This window comes from Stigmatopora argus, chromosome 17, assembly GCF_051989625.1.
Source record: "Stigmatopora argus isolate UIUO_Sarg chromosome 17, RoL_Sarg_1.0, whole genome shotgun sequence".
Classification (NCBI taxonomy): Eukaryota; Metazoa; Chordata; class Actinopteri; order Syngnathiformes; family Syngnathidae; genus Stigmatopora; species Stigmatopora argus.
In genome coordinates this window covers 7,136,216-7,160,931 of record NC_135403.1, presented here as the reverse complement: position 1 = coordinate 7,160,931, position 24,716 = coordinate 7,136,216, and the positions used below count along the sequence as shown (strand labels likewise).

Here is a 24,716-nt window from a genome sequence, read left to right as displayed (position 1 = left end):
TTTCCATGCTGGAATTTGTGGTCAGACTCAAATAAGCATCTTTGATTTCCATATTTCACTTGACTGTCACTTAAAAATATTTTAACATAGCCAATAGCATTATCATGCTAGGAGTAAAACTCAAATGGTTCAAAAGTGCGTAACAGTCAACATATTTTTTGTTTTCCTTTTTGTAAAATGGCCCATGGGAACACACTGCATTGTATAGGAAACATGATTTGCATAATTATCCACTGGATAAAAAAAAACACAATGTTCCACACGACTGTGTATGGAAAAGTCAATGTGCAAAATCCCCAAAAAAACTGTTATTGTATATATGAGCAAACATATTCGGTTGCACAGCTACATCTCAGCCAAGAAGTTGAAACGTCAGATCCAGATATGAAATGGAAAAGGTTAGTGCAAAAGAAACATATCCGATGGTGTGCGCATGTGTACGAAAAAGTGTGTATCTAAAATTGCTTGCCAGCACCAGCGTAAAACAAGACATCTAGACCGCAACAGTGAAGGATAAGGAAGGATGCCATGCATGTCCTTCTTCCAGGCCAATAAAATGTCCCTCTCTTTCTCACACAATGAATCCCAGAGGGAGATATGTACAGTGTATATACGTTCGCTTGGTACTGCTCAAATCCCTGATGTCACTCATGCTCAACTGTGGCATTATTATCACTGGCGAGTTGGCAGAGTTCTATTTATCAAACCTTGCTTCCACCTGCACACATCCACAGAGCATCCACAGTGCATCCACAGAGATACAGGGCAAGGGATTGTAAAAAACAGATAGCCAGGTTAGGGCAAGATTGAACACAGTGAGGGCATGGTAAGGGAGGCGAACAGAGAAAAGATGAAACAGCGAAAGAATCTGAGACTGTAGCCAGTGAGGAAAAGTAATCCTGCAAATGATTTACTGCAACTCAAGTATACTTCACAGCATTTTATAGATGCCCTATGTGTCATGTAGATACACCCATAGAGTGGATGATGGTAAGGAAGTATTTTGGGAAAAAAATCATGTAGCTCTTCTTTATGGTATTTTTACTAGAAAGATTTATAAAGTAAATCATATCTTATTATATGATATATTATATCAAGATGATTCATTTCTAATGACTAATTAGGAATAGTTGTTTCTTTTAAATAAATATGATAAACGTGTAGATACACAATAGATGCTAGTGTATCAAATATTTATACAGGTTAAATCTCACAAACCCAAATCAAATCATGATTACATTAAAAATGCCTATTTTGCTTTTTTATCTTAATGCTCATTCTACTCCTGTTCCTCAATATTAAAAGCAAAAAAAAGGTGAGAGTCCTAAGTTTAACCCCATTAAACATATTTGAAACTAATAAGATGTGATAGTAGTGAGCCATGTGGCCTCAAATCTCACCAATATTGATAATAGACAAACCGTTTCCATGGACACAATCTTGTGCAGAGTATCCATATAAGAGTAAAGGGTGAGGGTATGAGTTTAAGTGTATAAAAATAGAATTAAAACAAAAAGTAAGAAAATACAACAGTTCTAGACTGTTGACAAGTGAGTGTATTTTCTTCCTTCAAGCTCCCAAAAAATAGAAAAGTTAGACAGCAGCGCCCCTAGTGGAAAATAGTAGGTTTGGTTTTCCTCCTCCTTGGAGTATGTAAAAGATGTATTTATTTTATTTTTTATTTTTTATTAAAACAATGAATAAATGTACTGTATTGACTCCCCACCTCATACGTTTTTTTATGTTTTTTGGAAAACATAACTAAAAAATAAAACAGAGATCCAGTAATTACTATGCAATGCAGTAAATAAAGAATTATGCCACAATTGTGTGAGCTCGCTAATGTTAAGTATTAATAGCACTAAAAAGTACCGTATTTATTTATCATGCCATTATACTAAAAATAACAATTGAGGTAAAAATAGACAACTTCACCTGCAGAAGGAGGTGGTACTTCAAGACCCGCTGCATAGGAACCACCAGCAAATCTCTTAAAGTGAATTTACCATAGTTGGCTCTTTTAGAACACTCCTGTGCAAATTATAAACACAAAAGATAGCTTGTTAGAAAAAGACATTAAAACTGAAATTCTGACAAGAACTGCAATTCTTTAGATGCACACCTGAAGGCACTGTCTGCCAGTTTAGTAGAGATTGCTGATGTACTTTAATAATTTAACCAAATAAACAATAATTGCTTTTTAAAAACATATTTATTACCTCAAGCTTCATCCGTACGTCCTCTCTATCTTTGCATATACTGTCTAAAGTGGCAATGGCTGTTTCCACATCGCTGCAGTATTTCCCATAGATTAGCAATCTAGAGAGATAAAACGGGGGGCGATAAAATGTGAAGCTGGAGACTAAAAAATGTCAACAGTGAGCTATGATTTTTTTTAATACACCACTACATTCGGTGAATGTAATTTACCTTTCTTTGAAAGCAATAAAGATCTGGTGAAGATTTTGGGCACTTCTGTGTTGGACAGAGTCTTGAATTTCCTGCAGTAAACATTTGTGGACTTTCACTAGGTCCTGTAACATACACAGAAATAACCATAGGTCGGAATTAAAGGTATATTGAAAAATTATAATTCTATAAAAATAATATATATTATATAATATATATGTATAGAAAAATAAATTAAAGGTATATTCAAAATCATAATTACATAACAAAATATATAATATAATATATAGGTATATAAAAATAAATTAAAGGTATATTGAAAAATCATAATTATATAAAAATATATATAATATAATATATAGGTATATAAAAATAAATTAAAGGTATATTGAAAATCATAATTATATAAAAATATATATAATTTAATATATAAGGATATAAACATATATATATAATATATAGGTATATAAAAATAAATTAAAGGTATATTGAAAATCATAATTATATAAAAAATATATATCATTTAATATAAAGGTATATAAAAATAAATTAAAGGAATATTGAAAATCATAATTATATAAAAAAATATAATATAATATAATACATTGTTATATTAAAAATAAATTAAAGGTATATTGAAAATCATAATTATATAAAATATATATAATATATAGGTATATAAAAATAAACTAAAGGTATATTGTGTGCTTCATTAACAGAAGAGATTTGATGAAATACACTAGTCAACTCTAATACTATGCTGTACATGAGCTATATTGAATTAACTTTTAAAAAAGTATATACCTACATGCAGCACTCTGAATAAATACAATGTATATAAGACTAAATGACTCAAACAAAATAAGCAATTCTATTCATAGTATACATCATATTTGTTGTTAGTTGAGACATTGCATTGGCACCACACTAAATCATGCACAGTGAAGAAAGGTTTACTTTATTATATAAATGATATGACTTACGGGGATATTCACAAACACTTTTTCCATCTCAGCCGTGGATAAAAACACAGTGAGTGGTGTCATAAAGTTCTGCAATGGAAAGAGAAGGCATGGGAATGAATTTAGTTCCTCTAAAATAGTTGTGGGCAAGTCATTTTGCAAAAGTCTGCAATAATAGTAGGCCACCAAGTTGCAAAGTCGCTGCCATCAGCGAAAACAAGGAGGATTGTCTGGGCATGACAATAATCTCATTTTCAGAGTTGGCAATTTAATGATTTCCTCTCGGAAATGCTTCCGCCGCCTAGTCGCCCTCTCCACCTCAAAGGAGCGAGCAAGTGCATGGTAAATTACACCATCCACTTCACATTGGAAGTCATCTACTGCTAGACTCCAATGGGAAATCAAGAAGGGGCTTTTCTACTCTTCAAACATAAACATGAATGAAAAGACAAGTAAAAGGGAATGGGTCAAAAGATAGGCAGCCTCCCACCATGCACCTGGAGAGTGCCTGAACTTTTTGCTGCTTATGAGCGCAATCAATTGGCTCGTTACTGGTTAATGAATAAGATATTAGATTTAGCAAAGCATTTAATTTGATTTTAGATGATACGCATTATGCACACAGTACAAAGACCTCCAACTTGAGGCAAATAATAACAATAATAAAATGTCTTGCCCTGGTTTGACCGACAAATCTTAGTTTAATTGGAATAGTTTAGCAATTGTAATTATGATTCAGTTGTTTTGTACACAGTGTACAACTAAAAAAATCACAGCATCATCTCGCCGTATGTACCTTTTCTATAGAATCCAGTGTGTCCGAAAATTTCTCTTCCGTCTGCTTGATCTCTGTTAAACAGCAGCTCCTGATGTCAATCTCTGCCTGTTTTTGGAACACCTACATAATACAAGTGCATGCACAGACATAATGGCATAAAATATATATATATATTATAGTGAAACGCTGGAATAAATTCCGATACACGTGCTTTCAAATTGTTTTTATGATAATGTGCGTGCAATTTTAGGATTAAAAAAAGGCCCGACCTGAGAAGCCATCATGTAAAATTGAGTTTTTTAGAAAACATTAATTATTTCCAGTGTGTATACTTTACATTTTGCCACTAATAATAAATGTGTTAATAGTGAATTACAGTAATACCTCGTTTATCGCGGTTAATGTGAACCAGACATGGCCGCGATAATTGAAAAACCGCAAAGTAGTCTCACCCCAGTTTAAAAAAATAAATAAAATCAAAACAAAAGACTTTATTGTCATCATACACAGTTTCGTATACCAATTTTGTTATACGCAGCTGTGTATGATGACAATAAAGGCTTTTGATTTGAATGTATTTATTTTTTCTTCAGTGCTGCGTCCTAGTAGCAAGAGGAAGACAGGGAAGTTGCTTCCGCTTGCGAGTTTCAGCGTGGATTTTCAATTTTTTATGAACTTAAAATAATAAAAATAATTTTAAAAAATGTATAAAAAAAAATCCCCAGAAAAAAATCTGCGATGTAGTTAAGCCGCAAAAGTTGAAGCGGTATTATTGTACTAGAATATAATATAGGGGTTTACAAATCAAACTATTTTATATATATATATATATATATATATATATATATATATATATATATATATATATATATATATATATATATATATATATATATATATACAATTGCCATTGATCGTAATAACTTTTTGGATCTAATGTGCCAAGTGCCCTGAAGGCATTGGTTGGGTGCCCATACATTTGCATGCCACTTTACTTCAATGATACCCTTTTAAAGCAGGAAACAGCTCAAGGATTTCTGTCTTTTTCAGTAGTACAATTCTACTGTAACATCTCAACACATATTAGGTTGTTCCCCGTATGTGCATGTCTTGAGTCGGTGTCATCTGATGCGATAGTATGTCATGTAAAATCATAACTCACAGGAGTGATGTGAGAAAATGACTCACCTGGGGAACGAGAGCTTCCGTTTTCATAAGGTCCTCATATATTTCACCGCCTTCTTCATCATCATACACACAGTCATATAGATCCTCTTCATCTTCCACCCCGTTCTCACTGCAACACAGATGACAAAACACCAAGTTATGCCAAGCAGCTGCTTATTGTTATTTAGCAATTTTCTCGCAGTACTTTCCTAAATACTGAATTACAACACCTAAAATTGTGTGTACATTTACAAAATAAAAATGTAGTCTTGTTAATGTTATTTTTGCTCCTGTCAGTGTTGATGAATGAATTCAGGATCCCTTGATGTCTTCGAGTTTTAACTTTGTGACCTTATAGTTTAATTTGTACTGCTTCCACTGGCCATGAAGCCTCAAGTAAAGTACATTATTTCAATGACTGGCCTAAAAGGAGTCCAGTCTGGTAAAAGCATGCCTTAAAGATAATAAATGTACTCCTGTTGGTCAATGTTCTCTCTAAGCTGTGCGCGTGCGCAATTGCGCACTACTCTCGTCTTCTCTGCGCACAGTAAATCATATGGAGCGCACAAAATAAAATTCCATTTTTTTTTAGCTGTGAGGCCGACGCGCGAACCACTCATCCTTCGGGCCGCCCATTCATATATATTAATCATTACATTTTATTATTACTAAATCATTTATGTGTAGTAGACATACACCTGCTTATGGCAGGTGTGATACTGGTGTGCGCCCATAGCCAGCAATGATGATGTTGCTCACAATGACAATTTAGAGAGTATGACAAATATATATTTTACAAGCTGTGCAATTTCTTTAAAATCCTAGTGTGCACATCTTTCCGGGTCCGTTCGCCTACTACTTCTTCAGTGTGCTCAGGGAGGTTGTCTTTCTGCCCAGACAAACAACAAATTAGAGAGAACATTGCTGTTGGTGTATGTGATTGTGATCTGAATGAATGATTCCCATTAAACAACATCATTCAAACATTGAAGGAAGAAGTGCAAAAAGTCAAAATCAAAATGGGGATCAGTTAAATAACTTAACATCAACTTCCCACATGTCCAGTGCTTGGCGCTACCGGAAACCTACTACTACATCCCATCTGTCAACACTCACTTGCAAACTCTCTTCAGCGCCTGGAGCTGTCAGCACTAACATAGAGCAGAGCTTTGTAGTAATGTGAGCCTTCCAAAAGCACTTTAACTGTAACATTTTCTCTCTCAACTGATTTTTATTACAATAGTAAATCACAGCATAAAATGTTTCCTGTTTGCTGCATAAATACTTGAAATTGTGGGTTTTTGAGGACGATTGTACAATAATGGGTTTTATCACTGTTCACTTTACAGATGGAATGAAAATCAGCATTTGTTGTTTTGATAAGGTTACTTTAAAAACCCTTAGTATACATGAATAGAAATGGCCTCATTACAATCCTCACATTTCAGGTTACTTATTTTGGTTAGTGTTCCAAGTTGAAACAAGGCCCGAGGCTCTCAATTAGCATGTAAATGCTTCTTGAGTAAGTAGGAAATCAAAGATAAACAGAAACTAAAGAACACGACGGTCAAACCACAAACTTTACATGCCTCGTAGTGGGAAAAAGCTGGGTGAGGTAATGCTGAAAGACTTGTGGGAGGTGGATGCCTTCCAGTCAACACCCAGGCAACAAATGTTCCGCAAGAATACAACAGCATGGATTTGTAGGAGGGAGACAAAATTCCCGAAAGCAAAAAGCTACATAATTTCACTAAGAAGCCGAGTTGTTCAAGGCAATTGATGACAATGGAACATTCATACTTTTATTTTCCAACCTAAAACTGAATCATGTTAGAAAGAGTCGGGATATGTTATTCTTACTCTATTAAGTCCTCGAGGTGGTTGTAGATGTCTTCATCTTCAACACTTTCTTCAGTTGGAAATGACCTGTAAAACGAAATATATATTTTGGCTTTGTTGTGAAAGAAAAAAAATAGTATAAAAAAAATTACTAATGTTCTTGTATGAAGTGAAACATACCTAATTCCAGTTTGTTGGGCCGTCGGTGTGTGAGAAAGCTTAGAAAGTGTGTCCATTACCTGAAAAATCAATAAACATGTTAAATGTCAAAATTTTCAGAGGATTTTAAAAATTATAATAATGTGACAAAAGTGGTAATTCAATCAAAAACTATCATAACAGTCTCTGATACAAAGAATTAGACCACCGTTTAGGTTGTAAATTGTTGAGAAACATGCATTTTGATGGTGTTAATGTCATACTAATATTTGTTTTTGCTGGCAAAAAACTAAAACAAATTAAGAGTAAATATCATTTGGACATTTAGTAACAGTATTATAAGCATTGGACTGTGCAAGTGGAGAAAATTCCATAACCAACACTAGAGGGTAGCCTTTTCAAACTCTTCAACACAACTGATATTTGCATGAAAATATGTCAACTAACAATTAGAAAATTCATGCATGAGGAAAATTAGTATATGAACATGACTCCATAAACCCTTCATAAAGTTTTTCAGTATGGAGAAATGACTGTCATGAGTCATCAGCCATATGTTCTAGTGGTTCTTTTTGTTGCAATGTGGCAAAGGAACCACAGACAGCCTTTTATGGGTCATCAGTTCACTGACACGACACACAGAGAGAGAGACATGGTGAGTAGATACATTTGGCCTGAGGTGGAAGCTCTAACGGATCAGTACCGATCACACAACTACCATAGCTTTTCACTGTCCTCCATCAGTAGCTAATAGGAAGAAAAAAAAGGAAGACTGACACATGATATGAAATAATTGTACTTCAAGTGAATGAAGCTCCATTTCGAGGAAATCTGGATGTGAGCAATATGCATTGAATTCTGGTTGTTGGTTGTGTATGTGCACTGTTTCGGTTTATTTGGTTACATAATTCGAGCTAGAATTTTTAAAATTGGTTTAAACAATCATTTGTGATCCATTTTTGTTGGGATTGTTTATGAAATGATAGCTTTTGTCATTTTTTGGAAAAAATTGCAAACAATCCTCAAGGATTATTTTTTTCTTTTCACATTAAAAGGGTGAGCATTTTAAAAAAATGAGTAAGTAATAACTACCTTAGAGACAAAGGTAATCTAAACATATTGAATGAGGTATAATACCTCCATATTATTCTCACGTAATATTCCCACAGCATTTATTCACTCTTGCAATCTATTAGCTTGGGTTTGTTTTATATCCAACAGTGAAGAAATGCCAGTTGGCTGTGGCAACAATATTCAGTGTGGGCTGAACAGAACTCGGGAAGGACTCCAGTAGGATGAGTCGCATCACACCGTGCCCTTCAGCTCCTCTGATTATGTGAGTCACACACATTTGCAACACAAGTGACCATCTGCACATGACCAAATACATTTTGGGCAGAATAAAGTCAATAAGTACATATAAAAAACAATAAGACTAATAATACATGTGGGCGGGCGGCGTCTGAGTGGTTAGCGCGTCGGCCTCACAGCTCTGGAGTCTAGGGTTCAAATCCAGGTGGGTCCACCTGCGTGGAGTTTGCATGTTCTCCCTGAGCCTGCGTGGGTTTCCTCCGGGTATTCCGGTTTCCTCCCACATTCCAAAAACATGCAGGGTAGGCTGATTGGACACTCTAAATTGCCCCTATGCATGGGTGAGTGTGCATAGGTGTCCATCTCCTTGTGCCCCCAACGATTCAGGGTGTCCCCTGCCTCTGGCCCGAAGTCAGCTGGGATAGGCTCCAGCACCCCTCCCGACCTTAATGAGGATAAGGCGGTTCAGAAAATGAATGAATGAATAATACATGTCTAGCATCCAAAAAAATGCTAATTAAAGGTTGAGGTTAAAAGTCCAATTGGCAGTGAAATCAATTTAGGGAACAAAAATAGCCCAAATAGCCCAATAAAAATAAACTATATAAACAGGCACACTCCACACAGGTGGACCGACCTGGATTTGAACCCAGATCTCCCACTGTGAGGCAGACGCACTAACCACTCATGCACCAAGCTGCCCATATTTTCAACTTTAACAGTAACATTCATATGGATGGGATTATTTGAAATAAAAAGAATGGTTACGATAAAACATCCCATGCATTAAATATATTACAGTAATGTACAATGATAAAATACTATAACCTTGCCTAGTCATCCACTCAGACTTGAGAGGTGATGAAAACAATTTTTGTCGTACATTTTAAAAAGAGGCATGCACAAAAAGAAATTTCACACGTCAATAGTCTCACTGGAGGATGACCTGCGATCATCTGATCCGAAATAACCAGGAGCCCAACACTGAGGGACATATTCAAGCACAGTAGATGAGCAGGTGTGAAAGCCCCTTCACGCAGAGTTAACATAACGTACACTCGGTTCCAATGCTTACTTCTTGTTATTATGTAAAAAATAAATAAATTTTTAAAAAAAGGGAATTTGCTAGTGTTAGAAAGGTTTATATTGGAAAGATTGTTCATCGCAGTTCTGCAATACAGTCCATTACAAAATCTACTTTTGAAAAAGTGTCACTGAAAAGGTATTAAATGTCTTTAATCTGGATATGGAAAACACACACTAAGAATTGGCTGCAGAAAACCACTGCGGTATTACTGATGCTTTAATGGCTGTCATAAGTTGAAACCCTCAGTGTGTTTCTTTGCCCAGAAAATTCTTCTTCTGTATCGAATTTTCTCGCCATGTTTGAACAAAGCTGATTAAAACCAACACATCACAAAGTCAGAACAATTCTGTTTGAAAGTTATGACAGAAACTTATCAAGAATTCACTAGTGAGTGCAAATTAAAATGGTGAACACTGGTTATGTGAAATGCTACTTTTAAAAAGCAAGGATTTGTACATGTTTTTGCTTAATAGAAATACTGCAGTTGTGAAACATTCAACAGTACTTTGTTTCAATTCAATTGAGTGCTGTTTCTTTTACCTTGATTACTGCATAAAGTTAAAGTATAACTGAAGATGTTTATTTTCTAATTTGTGCTTCTATACACAATAACACATTGAAACTATGCATCCGATTTTGTTTTGTTTTTCCAACAGGAGTCTATCTGAGATTCAGTTCACGCAGTGAGGAGCCAATAAAAATCTGATAAGCTCAGAGACAGAGGCGAGCTAATGTTTGGCAATCAAAGCCACGACTCATTAACACCCGTTATACATAATTAGGAAACCTGACTATACAGAGATATTTTGAATGCGGAACACGTTTCCTCTCTGTTCTTGTTGTGAGTGGAATTTCCATGACAAATCTAACTCACACTTTTGCCAAATAGCAAATTTCTAAGTCACTTTTTACAATGTTGATGATGATAATGCACATAGCCAACTGGAATCTAAGAATATTGACAACAATGTCTGTCCTCTATGGTTATTTTTTTTCATCACTTCAAGAGTCTCTTTTAATATTTCCTGCACTTATCTAAGAATGGTTAAACTGTTTTTATATCCACACAAATCAGAATCCAACCACCCTTCCAGAAATTGTAACATCCAATCTCTGGTAGAGAATATACTATAAAAATACCATTTCCCTACTTTTATTTCCAAGTAGTTAGTCCAAATAATTATTCTAAAAAATAAATAAGATAAAATAGGAAAGGCACTAGAAGAGTCGAGGCTACTTGTGTCAAACTGGCGGCCCGGGGGCCAAATCTGGCCCGCCGCATCATTTTGTGTGGCCCGGGAAAGTAAATCATGAGTGCCGACTTTCTGTTTTAGGATCAGATTAAAATGAAGAGTATTCGATGTATATTAAATTTCCTGATTTTCCCCCTTTTAAATCAATAATTGTATTTTTTTAATCCATTTTTTTCTGTGTGTTTAGTTCAAAAATCATTTTGTAAAATCTAAAAAATATATTTTAAAAAGCTAAAATAAACATTGTTTTAGATCAATAAAAAACGGAATATTCAGGGCTTTTAATCCAGTTCTTTTAATCCATTTATAAAAATAAAAAAATCTAAATATTATATCTAAAATGGTCCGGCCCACGTGAAATCGAGTTGATGTTAAAGCGGCCCGTGAACCACCCTTGGTCTAGGCTAAAAAATATATGTTCAAGCTACTTAATGTAGTAATCAGATAATGTACAGAAGTGTACTCAGAACATACAATTTGATTAATAAACATGGACATTCTGGAGTCTTTACAGAAGCAATTGCGAGGGTTTATCAATTCCAGCGGCACAAAACGTGCTTAAATAAACATGCCTGATAGTATTAAGTGAAAATGTTCCACACCATCAAATGATGTACATGTTCATGATGGTATCTTTATCCCTAAGTTCATCTAGTTCTGTCACTCTAAAATAATGACATAACAACAAGCCCAGCTGCTTACATTATCTCATGTTCCCGAAATGTATTTTCCAGAAGAAAAAAAAACATTGGAACAGATCTGGCCCAGTGGAAGTTGAAGACTGAGAAACCCTCGTCTACCTTCAGTTGCACACTTACACAACTCAGTCATTTGATCTGCTGCGAGTCAACTAAAAAGCAGAGAAATCTGTCTCCATATGATATGACGATTTGCTCAGCCTCCTACTAGCTTCTTTAGCAACAAGATGTCTATTTCCATCAATTAATTAATTAATATCCTTGAAATAGTCCTTGCTCTCCCACAGCATTCATACAATAATAACAAACGAACATCATATATATGAGTCACACAAATGTACAATTTACACACACTCAGATAGGCTGAGATTCCCCCACAGCTCAAGGCCTTGATGCACAAACACATCTGATTTGCCAAATATACACCTTCCTGACAGCTTGAGGGAGGGAACTTACAACTGGCAACATAAACAAGCCCTCCTGCAAACGTGTTACATGTGAAAATTCACCATGCATGTATATAAAGCTACTTTATGAAGTCTCCATTGGGCTAATCAGAGCATACGCACCAATGGTAGGCTTTACATTATTTATGCCAAACACAACATGGATGAAATTAGAAATGCATAGCATGATCACAATGTGTGATGATGAGAGAAAGACTAATACAAATAAGGAACTAACTGTATCAACAGGAATTTTTGTGGTCCAAATGAGTCAACTTAAACGGCTAGATTGTAATGCCCGGAGCATAAGGCCACCCCCTAGAAAAAACACTTCCTCAAGAACAATGAGAGTCACATCTGGACATAATGGGTAGTCACTGTGTTATACGCCAATAACATTAAGCGGGCTTATTAAAAATAAATTGGGAAAAAAGTTTAGTTCTTGTTACTATAACTATAGTCATCTCACCAAGAAACAATTTCCTCTTCAATTAACAATCGAGAAAGCCGGCAGGATTGGATTTTTTTGGTACTTGACATCTCCTCTGAGTCTCCATGATCTCTAGGCCAAGGTGATTTGTATCGCATCCCCCTGGGATGGGGTGGTGTCGAAATATGTTTTGAACATAGCTTTGCACTGTTCAGATGGATAACATGTGGAGTGAGCCTCTGATGTTGTATCTGTTTGTTTTATTAGTCCTAAATAGCAGTGCTTTTTCAAATGAGTGGGGGGGAAAGACTTGTAGATTATTATTGTGTTAATTCAGTCATAAAATGTGTTTGTAATGTCAAAATAATCTCCATCTGAACAGCTGTGCAAAAGCTGTACTATGCATAGTATGTCAGAAGTTGACAATGTCACCTTTGTTTCCAGAGAACGGCATGAATACATTTTAATCTAATCTAAAAAGAAAAAAATAGTCATAATAATTGCTTGCATATGTTTTGGTTTTCACTTGGACTACGCTTTAATCCCAAATCCCCCCAAATAATCATCATAGGTTGATTGAACACTCTAAATCAGGGGTGTCAGACTCGGGTTGGTTCGTGGGCCGCGTTAACGTCAGTTCGATTTCATGTGGGCATTTTAGATATAATATTTAGATTTTTTTTATAAATTGATTAAAAGAACTGGATTAAAAGCCCTGAATATTCAGTTTTTATAGATCTAAAACAATGTTTATTTTAGCTTTTTTATATATATTTTTAGATTTTACAAAATGATTTTAAAATTACAATTATTGATTTAAAAGGGGGAAAATCAGAAAATTTAATAAACATCTATACTCTTCATTTTAATTTGATCCTAAAACAGAAAGTCGGCACTCATGATTTATTTTCCCGGGCCACACAAAATGATGCAGCGGGCCAGATTTGGCCCCCGGGCCGCCACTTTGACACATGTGCTCTAAATTGTCTGTAAGTGTAAACATGTCAGGTTATTTGTCACTTCGTGCCCTGTGATTTTTAGTTCAGTTTAGCCTGCTTGTATTTAGCCGAGTTAGACTCCAGCACCCTTTGCAACTCTTAAGGGTAAGAGGTAGAGGTAATGAAAGAATGAATGATCATGAACCTGCTGCATTCAATCATTTTTAATTCACAAGAGGCTCGTGTATGGAATTTGCATGCACCCCCGTGCGTGGGTTTTTTCTGGGTATTCCGGTTTCCCCACTTATCCCCCAAAAATTAATGGTAGGCAGAATAAACACTACAAATTTTCCACAGGTCTTAAAGTGTGGGTGTGAATGGTTGTTTGTCTCCCATAGTTAGAAGAGATAGGCACCAGCACCCCCATTGTGAGAATTAGTGGCATTAAGTATAACAAATGTAGATGCAGAAGGGAAAATTTTGAAAAAAATAAAATAAATATGCTGCCGATGTTGACTCTAGTTAGATCAAAGGAAAAGAGCTGATCTACCCTGATTAAAGAGAGTCAATTAATTATATCTACACACATGATACACCCACAATAAATCAAAATGACGGTGAAAGCTTAGAAGTTATTAGCTTTAGACAGCCATGTCTAATATGATGAGTGGAGACTTGTCAAAAAGTGTTCATTTTTACTTTGGCAGCTGATGATTATTACTTTTGTAATATTGTGGAAAAATCATAATTAGACTGGCAGTTTAAATAGAGTAAATTTGCCTTAATAAATGTGTGTCATGTGTAAAAGAGATACATTGGACCTGAACAGTGGAAAAAAAGTCTGAATATATTTCTAATTTCTAATCTTGTCAAACCATTTAAGGACATGACATTGATGGTTGGCAGATAACCTGCACAGTTTCATCTTTGCCTTCAGTTTAATTCACAACTTTTTTCCCTGTAGGTTAATAAACAATGGCTGAATCAGAGATATTATTCTTATTGCATGACACACTACGATTCATCATGATAATTCACATGTCAGCCATTTTATTACCATTTTCAGCTGAGGCTCGATTATATTGACTAGAGTGCCATTACAGGCGCATATTTAGTGAGACATGATTGTAATTCACAACAATGAGGAAAAAGCTAGGCAGGCATGAGAACACCTGGAAGCCTGTCCTTAAATGGGAATTCAAAATGATCATATCACATTAATAAACTATTATATAATTCTCCAAATGCACAAAATTCCGGATGTTTCCCCCCCAAATCCGTCCCCAAATATCCATCTCATCATAACTATGTAGCATAATTTTTTTTGCATCATAGAGGATACCCTAAGGAGGCCCAATTATAAACATGCAGTCATTTTTTACTCATGCAGCTGTGCACAATTCCAGAGTACAATAAGTCAATGTCCTTCTATTACAAAACCAAGCATCCATTACAAATGCATGCAAATTGTGTATTTATAGCTTTTAAAGAGACAGCAAGGCTGTGAGAGTTTAGTACAGCTACAATTGTTAAATTACAACAGCAACTAAATCATTCAAATAAATAAATAAAGGAAAAATTGCCCATACACAATGTTCCCTCTAAGCTGCCCGCGTGCGCAATTGCGCACTACTCTCGTCTTCTCTGCGCACAGCAAATCATATGGAGCGCACAAAATAAAATCCCAATTTTTTATTATTATTATTATTATTTTATTTTTTTAGCTGTGAGGCCGATGCGCGAACCACTCATCCGCCAGGCCGCCCATTCATAGATATTAATCGTTACATTTTATTATTACTAAATCATTTATGTGTAGTAGACATGCACCTTCTTATGGCAGGTGTGATACTGGTGTGTCCCCATAGCGAGCAATGATAATGTTGCTCGCACCGTTACTCAGTGTGCTCAGGGGGTTGTCTTTCTGCCCAGACAAACAAAAAATTAGAGGGAACATTGCCCATACACAGATTCATGTAAATAGTAAAAAAATAAAAAAGTAATAGTATTGTACATACTGGGAGATATTGGTAATTGATACAGGATGTATTAAGTGGGATATTTGTTGAATATTAGTTTGGGATTGTTGGGAGTATTTTGTTAAGATATCCCAATACATTGAATGACAGTTCATCCACTTACGCCAACTCCACCTCTGGGAAGCAACACAAAGGGGAAAACAAAACCTCCATCGTATGCTTTAGACATCTGGGAAAGAAATCAATGGCGTACAATACACAGCTCTTTGAATTTTTACGCTCCAGAAAACATCTCTGATACAGCCTGTAATGTCATAAACACCTCGGTAAAATCGTGTTCATTTTATAGAGGTGATGGCAGATGCCACCTATAGCACCTCATATGGGATTTAAAGGAATGTTTTCAGATATATATGTGAAAACAAAAAAATCCTACTATATCGTCTGAAAACATCTTGCATTGTCTTTAACGTTAGACCAAAAAAATGCAATGGAAAAAGTACTTTATACCATGAGGCCAGTTTTTCCAAATTCATTGAGTGAAGAAGGCAATCATCAGCAGGGAGGAAGTCTAAGTAGTACCATAAATCTAAGCTAGAAAAGCATGACAGAAAAGGTGAAATGTTGAGAATATACACTCAGGAAGGGGATGACAGATTACTGAAATATTGTATCACCATGGTTGTTCCCCACAAATCCATATATCCTAGCAACACAATCCATCCCTCTGAAGCGTATCATAATTTAATAGCTCTAAGATTTCCAAGCAGAATTTCCATGACTGATACCAATTAAATAGCGAATTCAAGGGTTAAAAAAATACTATGCTAAGACATATTTATTGAATGTTTTCAGTTATGGACACTTTTTAGAATGCTGTCATGAAATATACATGTTGTATAAAAAAAAGGAATTTAGAAAGAAAACAGAAACTGATTAAATATATCTATTTACTTTCATGTAATTTGCGGAATGCAACTGGGTTTCACTTTCTGCTTCTATAGTTAGTTCCACTTTGTTTCATGCAATTATAATGACTACACAGTAATCTGACCGTGTTGTTCCAGCTTGCTTATGTGAGCCCTGAGTTGTGAAGATGAAGAAAAAAGCTGTCATAAAGTAGGACAGTGAGGTGAAGGAGTCTAGTTCATAGATTTGCAGTTCATCCTTTGTGGTGTTTGATGCTGTCCACGGTAGCTTAGTGACATGCACACCGGCTGGCCCAGACCCAGCAGTGGTCTATAAATATCTGCCATGTATTCTCTACAGAAACCAGTGAGATTTCAAAATGTTGCCTTCTCACAAAGGTGGCCAAAAACTGACTTAACCTCCTTCAGAGTGTACTGTACACTACTTTCACACTGGGATTTTTATCTATTTCCAAGTGAAACATTTCATTAGACATATATAACAAACCCATGTATACTACTTCATCCAAGGTTCAGGATATCAGAGTGAAAAGATCAAATCATTATCCATTCAATTATATGGGGCATATTTTCTTAGATAAGGGTGTCAAACTCGGGTTGGTTCGCGGGCCGCGTTAACGTCAACTTGATTTCACGTGGGCCGGACAATTTTAGATATAATATTTAGATATATTTTCTTATAAATGGATTAAAGAACTGGATTAAAATCCCTGAATATTCAGTTTTTATAGATTAAAAACAATGTTTATTTTAGCTTTTTAATATAATTTTAGATTTTACCAAATGATTTTTGAACTAAAAACAGAGAAAAAAATGATTAAAAGAGGACAATTATTGATTTAAAAGGGGGAAAATCAGGAAATTTAATATACATCTATACTCTTCATTTTAATTTGATACGGGCCACACAAAATGATGCGGCGGGCCAGATTTGGCCCCCGGGCCGCCACTTTGACACATGTGTTCTTAGATGTTTCTTGTACATAAAATGGTTAGTATAGTCACAGTAAATCACAGTGAACAAGTTTCAACCTTTTGACTCAAATTATCTAGGGGATATATGCAAAATGAAAAATGAATTACTTAATTAATTAAGATAATGTGAATATACCACTATTTCAAATGTATATTCAGGTAATGTAGTTTAACAAATTGGTAACTTTAGGCAGCAACCATTTACAATGACATGACAAAGATTAGAGACGATTAAAAATAATTTTAATCAAATGTTCTCAACTGTTAACAAATGTTTCATTGATGGCCATAATTTGAACCAGGAACAAATATTCATTGCCTTTTTTTAATTAATTCTCCACATATTATCAAGGGCAAACCATCGCCTCAGAATGCATTGTGCTAGGCTTCAGCCTTTCCACATTATAAAATTTGGGGGGGGTAAGAACACAGCTTTAATCAGTAGACATTTTAAAGACCATGATGTGACCACCAGGAAAAAATGTTCTGCTTGTATCGTCTTTGCAGGGAAATTATTTTTGGGAATAACATAAACAAACGGTCTTCTCACAACTACCACCTAATGGCATGAACCTCCTTCATGCCATTAGGTGGTAGTTGTCGCAGGCAAGACATTCAGTGTGCTCACACAGGGATCAAACACACTTTCACAATCATCAAAGACATGTCGCTTTTACACCCTGAAACAGTCAGAAACAATTCCGAGCTGCAGCTGGTGGGCGAAGAGGCAGCAAAATCGCTGGCCCTCGGCTTTGTGTGCGTATGTGCGTGGAGAGTTTGCACATTTGTGCGTGTATACACGCTTGAAAAGGATCCACAGAAATGTGACTCAAGAAAATGCATGAGCCATGTATTCAGTAACCAGAAGTGCATGAATTATCCACAGTTTTTGGAGCACATCGTCTTCAAAGCTTCTATCAAATTGTTCAAATATCAATGCAAAATTCATAATGCTCATGGGAAGCAGAATGTACACACACATGGAAAACTGAACTAATTTGGGGTTGAACTATTTTAAAGATGATAACAACTACTTTAATTAAATTACAACATGCATGAATGAATGGATTAGAGAAACAATTCAAAGTTAAGGCTAGATTCCAACGCCTGCTGCTCCGACAAGATTGGCTGCGTTTAAGACGTCGTAGGTATTCTCAAGCATACTAATTAATCCGACAAATTACACTACCTGCAGAAGTGGCTATGACGTGCCGAACGTAATCCTCGGTTTAACCCAGAAGAATCACTTCACCAACTTGTAATTTACATCTTGACAATATTTCCCAAGTCAACTACCAATATTCTATTTCCTGAATGACGAAGATAAGTCACTGTGTAAAATGAAATGTAACCATACTAATGTAGACCACACAGTAGCAAATGCAAAAATTGCAAAGATACTCCCAAAGTATCCATTAACACAGATGGCATATGATATCTGGTCACGCAAATTGTCTGGCAAGAGAACAGCTGAAGGGCAACAGAGAGAGGAAGGGGAGAGGGAGCATTGCCTCTTTAGTGGATTTACACCATTAACCATATCACCGTTTCCTGAGGGGAAAACACAAATCAATAAACAAGTATTTCCTGCTACCTTTTTTTCCTTTTCCCTCCATGTCTTTTTTAGACTACCCATCTCCCAAAAGAACACCAACATTCAGCATAATGAGCCACTTGTACATCGAAAACAATCCATTTTGGCACATATATTATAGATTACTGACCAGGCCAGTGGGCCCAAGAAGTCCAAGGTCCTGTAGGCCCATAGCTATGCCAATACCAATGCCAATTGTAACAGGAGAGGGCTTCTGTGCTATTAGTAAAGACCAGTGTAAAACCTAGCAAACATTCATAAATGGATTTGTGAACATTCATGCCATAGTTTTCAGGTAAGGACCGCTTCTTAGGTACTAATAAAACTTTAAGGAGGGTATGAAAGCAATATAATCAGGGGTGTCAAACCCGGGGTGGTTCGCGGGCCGCATTAACGTCAACTCCATTTCATGTGGGCCGCAACATTTTAGATCTAATATATTGATTTTTTTTTAAATTGGATTAAAAGAACTGGATCAAAAGCCCTAAATAGTCAGTTTTTATAGATCTAAAGCAATGTTTATTTGAGCTTTTTTTTCTTAATAATGGAACATTTCTTTTAATCATGTTTTTCCATTTCAAATGGAAACAAAATATATTTTTTAATTATGTTCAATATTAAAGTGGAAAACGGAAAATATCTATATATATTTTTAGATCTTACAAAATGCGCTTTGAACTAAAAACACAAAAGAAATAAAATTGGATTGAAAATATTGCAATGATTGATTTTAAAAAGGTGAAAATCAGGAAATGTAATGCATATCATCTATAATCATTTGAATTTGATCCTAAAACCGAAAGTCGGCACTCATGATTTACTTTCTCGGGCCGCACAAAATGATGCGATGGGCCAGATTTGGCCCCCGGGCCGGCACTTTGACACCTGTGATGTAGACAATTAAACTTATCCCTTCTATAACATTCCTGGGAAATTCATGTGTTCTGTTGTCCTGCTCTAAAGGTTCAGTTGTATTTTCTTGATTGAATATTGATTTGTTTCATTCATACTACTACACAACAAGGTTGATTAAAATTATGTAACATTATGTTTCAAGTGGTAGATGAATGAATGACAAAAGCAGCAAGTCTTCATGTCAGATGCCTACGCAGGCAATAATCTATAACATTTGTGCGATACAAGCAGTTTAACACTAAAAGTGTCTGGCCATGATGAAATACTTTCCGAATACTTAGCAACTTGTCGATCATGTGACAGTGGAGCATGGAAATATTAGGTCAGCGTTCCATTTTATAACAAGCTGAAATGAGGGTGGTTTGAGTAAGGAATGAGATAGTAGTGAGATTACGCTTGATTCTCATTGGGATTACTAAAAATATCCTCTGAAACCCACTTTATGCTAGGTGTGAAGTTGAAGTTAGTGTTTGCCCGTTGAAGCAAAAAAAAGCCCTCCTCCCTGAAGATCCTTAAAGTCTTGAACCCTCTATGCATCTTCAAGACAGATGTGTAAACCAGATGTTCTCACGTTGAGGAAAAACAACCCGACATATTGGATGCACATGACTGTGTTTTCTACTACCGCAGCGTTCTACAGATTTCAATGAGTGTTGCAGTTTTTAGTTCCAGTCTTGTCATGTTCTCTCAAATCTCTTAACCCCAAAAGGGAATGTTCTTTTGCTAATGGGTTCTATCTACAACTTAGAGTAAAAAAATAAATAAAAAAGGATCTGAACTGAATTTCTAATGGGAGTAGGCCACTATAGTTTGAATGCTACAATAAACAGACACTTGATATTTTATTCATAGGGTGCAATGCAGCTATTTTTAAAACAAAAAAAATGCAGGTGAGTGGCAGCCTAGCCCATTCCCGTTACTCCTTGCTCCATTAGCTCCTGCAAAGCCAGCCAAGCGAACATTACAGTTGGCGGATTGGTGTTTAATTTCGGGTATGTAAAATTTACTAGGAGCAATGTAGGAGTCACTCAAGAGAGTTATCAAAAGTGTTCTGCTTGAGCCAACTGGAATCACAGGAGGAAAAGCGAAATTAAACCTTTAAATACAGTCTTTGCATTTGAATCACGTATGTCACAGGAATGGATGCAAAAGCTCTCAAGTGAGACAAGAGAGAAGATTCAAGATTTTGTGGTTATTGTTGTTTAGATAGGAACAGTCTTAAGGCACTTTTAAGAGCAAAGGTTCTGAATCTGAGTGACTGGATTTCAATGACTAATGATGCCTTGAAACAACTGAGGCAAAAGAGGATCATTGTGGCTGCAAACAGTTAGGCTTGACTAATTTGCGTTTAAAGAACAAGATGTTAGCCCTGAAGAGTTGCGCTACATTCACAAAGATTATAGTAAATAACAACACATGTTTAATTTAGAATTTAACCATCCACTTTTATTTTGTCACGAAATTGCTCTAAGGAAAAGCAGTATCAAAAATGGATGAGTGAATATTAAGCAGATTCTTGCTGTGTGTGGTATATTTTCATCCAATATTCGTCATTGTTACAGAGTCTATGAAAATGTTATATTTTACTGCAATTTCAACACGGTTGGAGTTCATTAGAGTTAATTAAATTGCAAGATTCATTGATGAATCCGTTAAGCTTTAGTAGCCCTAAATCTGCCTGTGCTTTCTGCTAATTACAATGGATAACTATTGCTATTAATTTCTCATGAGAACAGTCTACTTAAGGCCTGATTAATGCAACACTGGCAGTGCCAGTATGATTTACTCACTTCGCAAAATGCTGAACCAATTCTTTAAACAACAAATTAATGTGGTAAAACACCCATGTGGAAAATCAGTGATTACCTGCTGCATAAGTCAGATTCCATTTGTTACTAGATAGTAAATTCCATGAGCAATTGTAACGTGACGGATTAAACACCGACTCGACTTGAAAAATCAACTCCACAGAGTGAAAATTGGCATTAGTATTGGCATGGCTATTAGTCTACAGGACCCTGGACTCCTTAGGCCCCTGGATGCTGGCCCCACTAGCCCGCTCAGTCAGTAATTCGGCCTTTTCTTAGATATAGTGGGTGCAGAACATATTTCTAAGACTATAACTGTTACCTAGGGTGGCCCGGTGGATGTGTGGTTACAGTTCTGGGGTCCTGGGTTCAAGCCCAGGTGGGTCCTGCTGTGTGGAGTTTTCATGTTCTCCCTGGGCTTGTCTGGGTTTTCTCAGAGTACTCCAGATTCCTTCCACATTCCAAAAACATGCATGGTAGGCTGATTGAACACTCTAAATTACCCCTAGGTATAGGGTGAGCGTGTGAATGGTTGTCTAGCTCATCGTGCCCTGCGATTGGCTGGCCACCAATGCCCCCCGCCTCTTGCCTTAAGTCAACTGGGATAGGCTCCAGCCCCCCCTGCAACCCTTGTGATGATAAGCGGTTCAGAAAATGAATGAAGGAACTTTACAGAATGAATCATTGGACTGCACCTTGAAGTAAAGGTTTCTGCCGGCAGTGTTTTAATTAAAATAAAACTTCTCGCAGCCATTAACAATGTCATTCAATTCAGTATAGAGGAAATATTTTGGTGCAGGAGTTAAGCAAGACAGTTGAGCGGCCTGAGCCAATTAAATAAATGATGCCTTTTCTTTACTACTCGAGAGAACTTTTTAAAATGATTCCTCCGTTAACACACTTCTCTCTGAAACAATATTACTTTGGGTTTAATAATACTTCAGGCTATAATTCTTCATTGTGTCTTTTTGTCACGCCTTTTTCTCCATCCATCTAGATTGCCCTTCTCAATTGTCTCAACCAATCAATCAATATGTTCTTGTGTAGTAGGTCCTCTGCACTTTGAGGTATTAGTGTGATTCGACGTGGTTCTACTGTTTCACCTAATCTCTAAAATCCTGCTCTGTTGGTCTTACATTACATCAATTCTGAGGTTCCTTGTATTTTACATTTTTTTTAATGAAATCATTATCCATCTGGTATTTCTATAACACAACATTAAGGTCGACCCGAGGAATGAAAAATAAATGCTCCAAAAATGCATTGCAGAAGAAGCCAACATGACATGAAAGTCAAAATCACCGTCTGCCTCAAGGACTGAATTTATTTTATTCGTCCATTTTTCTAGCATCACACAACACTGAGAACCAGATGACAAGAAAACAGGTCAGCAAAGACAGTAAGAGTTCAGAAAGGGAGATGCATGCAAAACATGCAGCACCACAGTCTTGCTCAGAAGCACTCAACCAGAATAGACATTTACAGATGAGTAACCATACTAAATTCTCAAACACGTGACCCTACATCTCGAAAGCTGAAGTCCTTAAATATGAGCCACAACTTGTCATCAATGTCATCATTCATTCACAAACACTACTACTGTCCAGTCAATTATGAATAAGCAAATAGGGAAGTATACATTGTATTAATGGTTAGCGCATTTTATAACCACAAGATTCTGGTTCGGTTGATATTTGCATGTTGTCCTTGTGCTTGTGTGACATGCTAAAGTGTTTAATTTATTAACAATTGAATGTTGGGGATGTGCAACTAGTTTGGATTGGATGTATATCAATATTCGATTATTGATGCCTCGATGCCCATACCACTAGTTTGGATTGGATGTATATCGGTATTTGATTATTGATGCCTTGATGAGCACATAGCTTGGCCAACACGGGAGATTTCCTTCATACCAGTAAAGTTGAATTGAGGATGCAACAACGAATCACTATTGTGATTATTTTTCCCTGTGTTTCAAGGTATGCTGGTTGTTGTGGAGGCCGGTTGAGTTTGTGGTTTGCAAAATACACTGTTTAGCGTGTGAGAGAGAAGATAATGTTTAGTAATGTTTATTTACTTTTGAATTGCGAGCGTGAATGTGCAAGTCCCGGGTCATGCACATGTATGTAACATTCAGTACGCTACCTTTGGCTGCCATTGCCCTGTAGAGTGTCAATGATGGTTATAGCAAGGAATTTATGTTATTGATATTTCATTGTTTACCCTGTTGAATATATATATATATAGTATTTTCTAAAGGTATGAATGCATACCTAAACGGAAGTTTGTCAATTAAACATTTTACAAACTTTCGAGGTAATATTATCTTGTTGAAATATAATACTCAGAAAATGAGAATGAGGCAGATTTTTAGAAGCAAACATTTTCTCTATCATTTTAACATTTCCCAAATTTGTGGATGGAATTAATCAGCAATCTTTAAATTCATGCGTTTTTTTAACTGGCATGAGTTGTATACTGATTTGATGAAATTTCAATATTGTGCATGTATATATTTATGTTTTGTATAGTACTCAGACCCCACACACAAATGCTCTAAAAAGAAAAGTTGAAACACCTCATAACGTGTGCTAGCATCCAAGACCAAAGATTTCTAATTAAACCCCATGGGGGCTTTACAAGGTCGGCCGGAGGCTTGTCAAAGTACTGCAGACGCACTAACAGCTTTCCAGGCGAAGAGTCAGCAACCTTTTCAAAAGTAATGAGCCTTTGCCCAGACTTTTGAAACAATATGAAGACGGGTTGCTGAGACATTTTATTCTAATGAGAGCCAGTGATTAAAATGCAGTGTCATGCAGCTGCTTACTCCAGCTTTTACTTTAAAAAAAATTAAAAAAGGTACAATAACATGAGAAGTTAGTTAAAAGTGGAGATGTTAAAACATCAAGCATGATTAAGGGAAGTTAGGAAAAAGCAAAATTGGAAACCCTTAGTGCCTAGTGCAACACTAGCACTACAAACATGTTCTTATCAAACTGTATATTTTTATGTTTGGACCAAAAAATAAAGAACTGG

General features: G+C 36.0%; 1 protein-coding gene across 1 annotated transcript in view; it reads right to left on the bottom strand.

The window, feature by feature from the left end:
• The window catches only part of vav3a (vav 3 guanine nucleotide exchange factor a), a 66,659-nt gene that overhangs the window by 27,069 nt on the left and 14,874 nt on the right, over positions 1-24,716 (bottom strand). Inside the window, exons 3-10 of the mRNA XM_077624899.1 lie at positions 7,336-7,394; positions 7,177-7,242; positions 5,338-5,446; positions 4,168-4,269; positions 3,393-3,461; positions 2,431-2,534; positions 2,220-2,319; positions 1,936-2,031 (exon numbers count right to left, since the gene is read on the bottom strand). Coding sequence (XP_077481025.1) covers positions 1,936-2,031; positions 2,220-2,319; positions 2,431-2,534; positions 3,393-3,461; positions 4,168-4,269; positions 5,338-5,446; positions 7,177-7,242; positions 7,336-7,394 — 705 coding nt within the window. The remainder of the gene's footprint in view (positions 1-1,935; positions 2,032-2,219; positions 2,320-2,430; positions 2,535-3,392; positions 3,462-4,167; positions 4,270-5,337; positions 5,447-7,176; positions 7,243-7,335; positions 7,395-24,716) is intronic.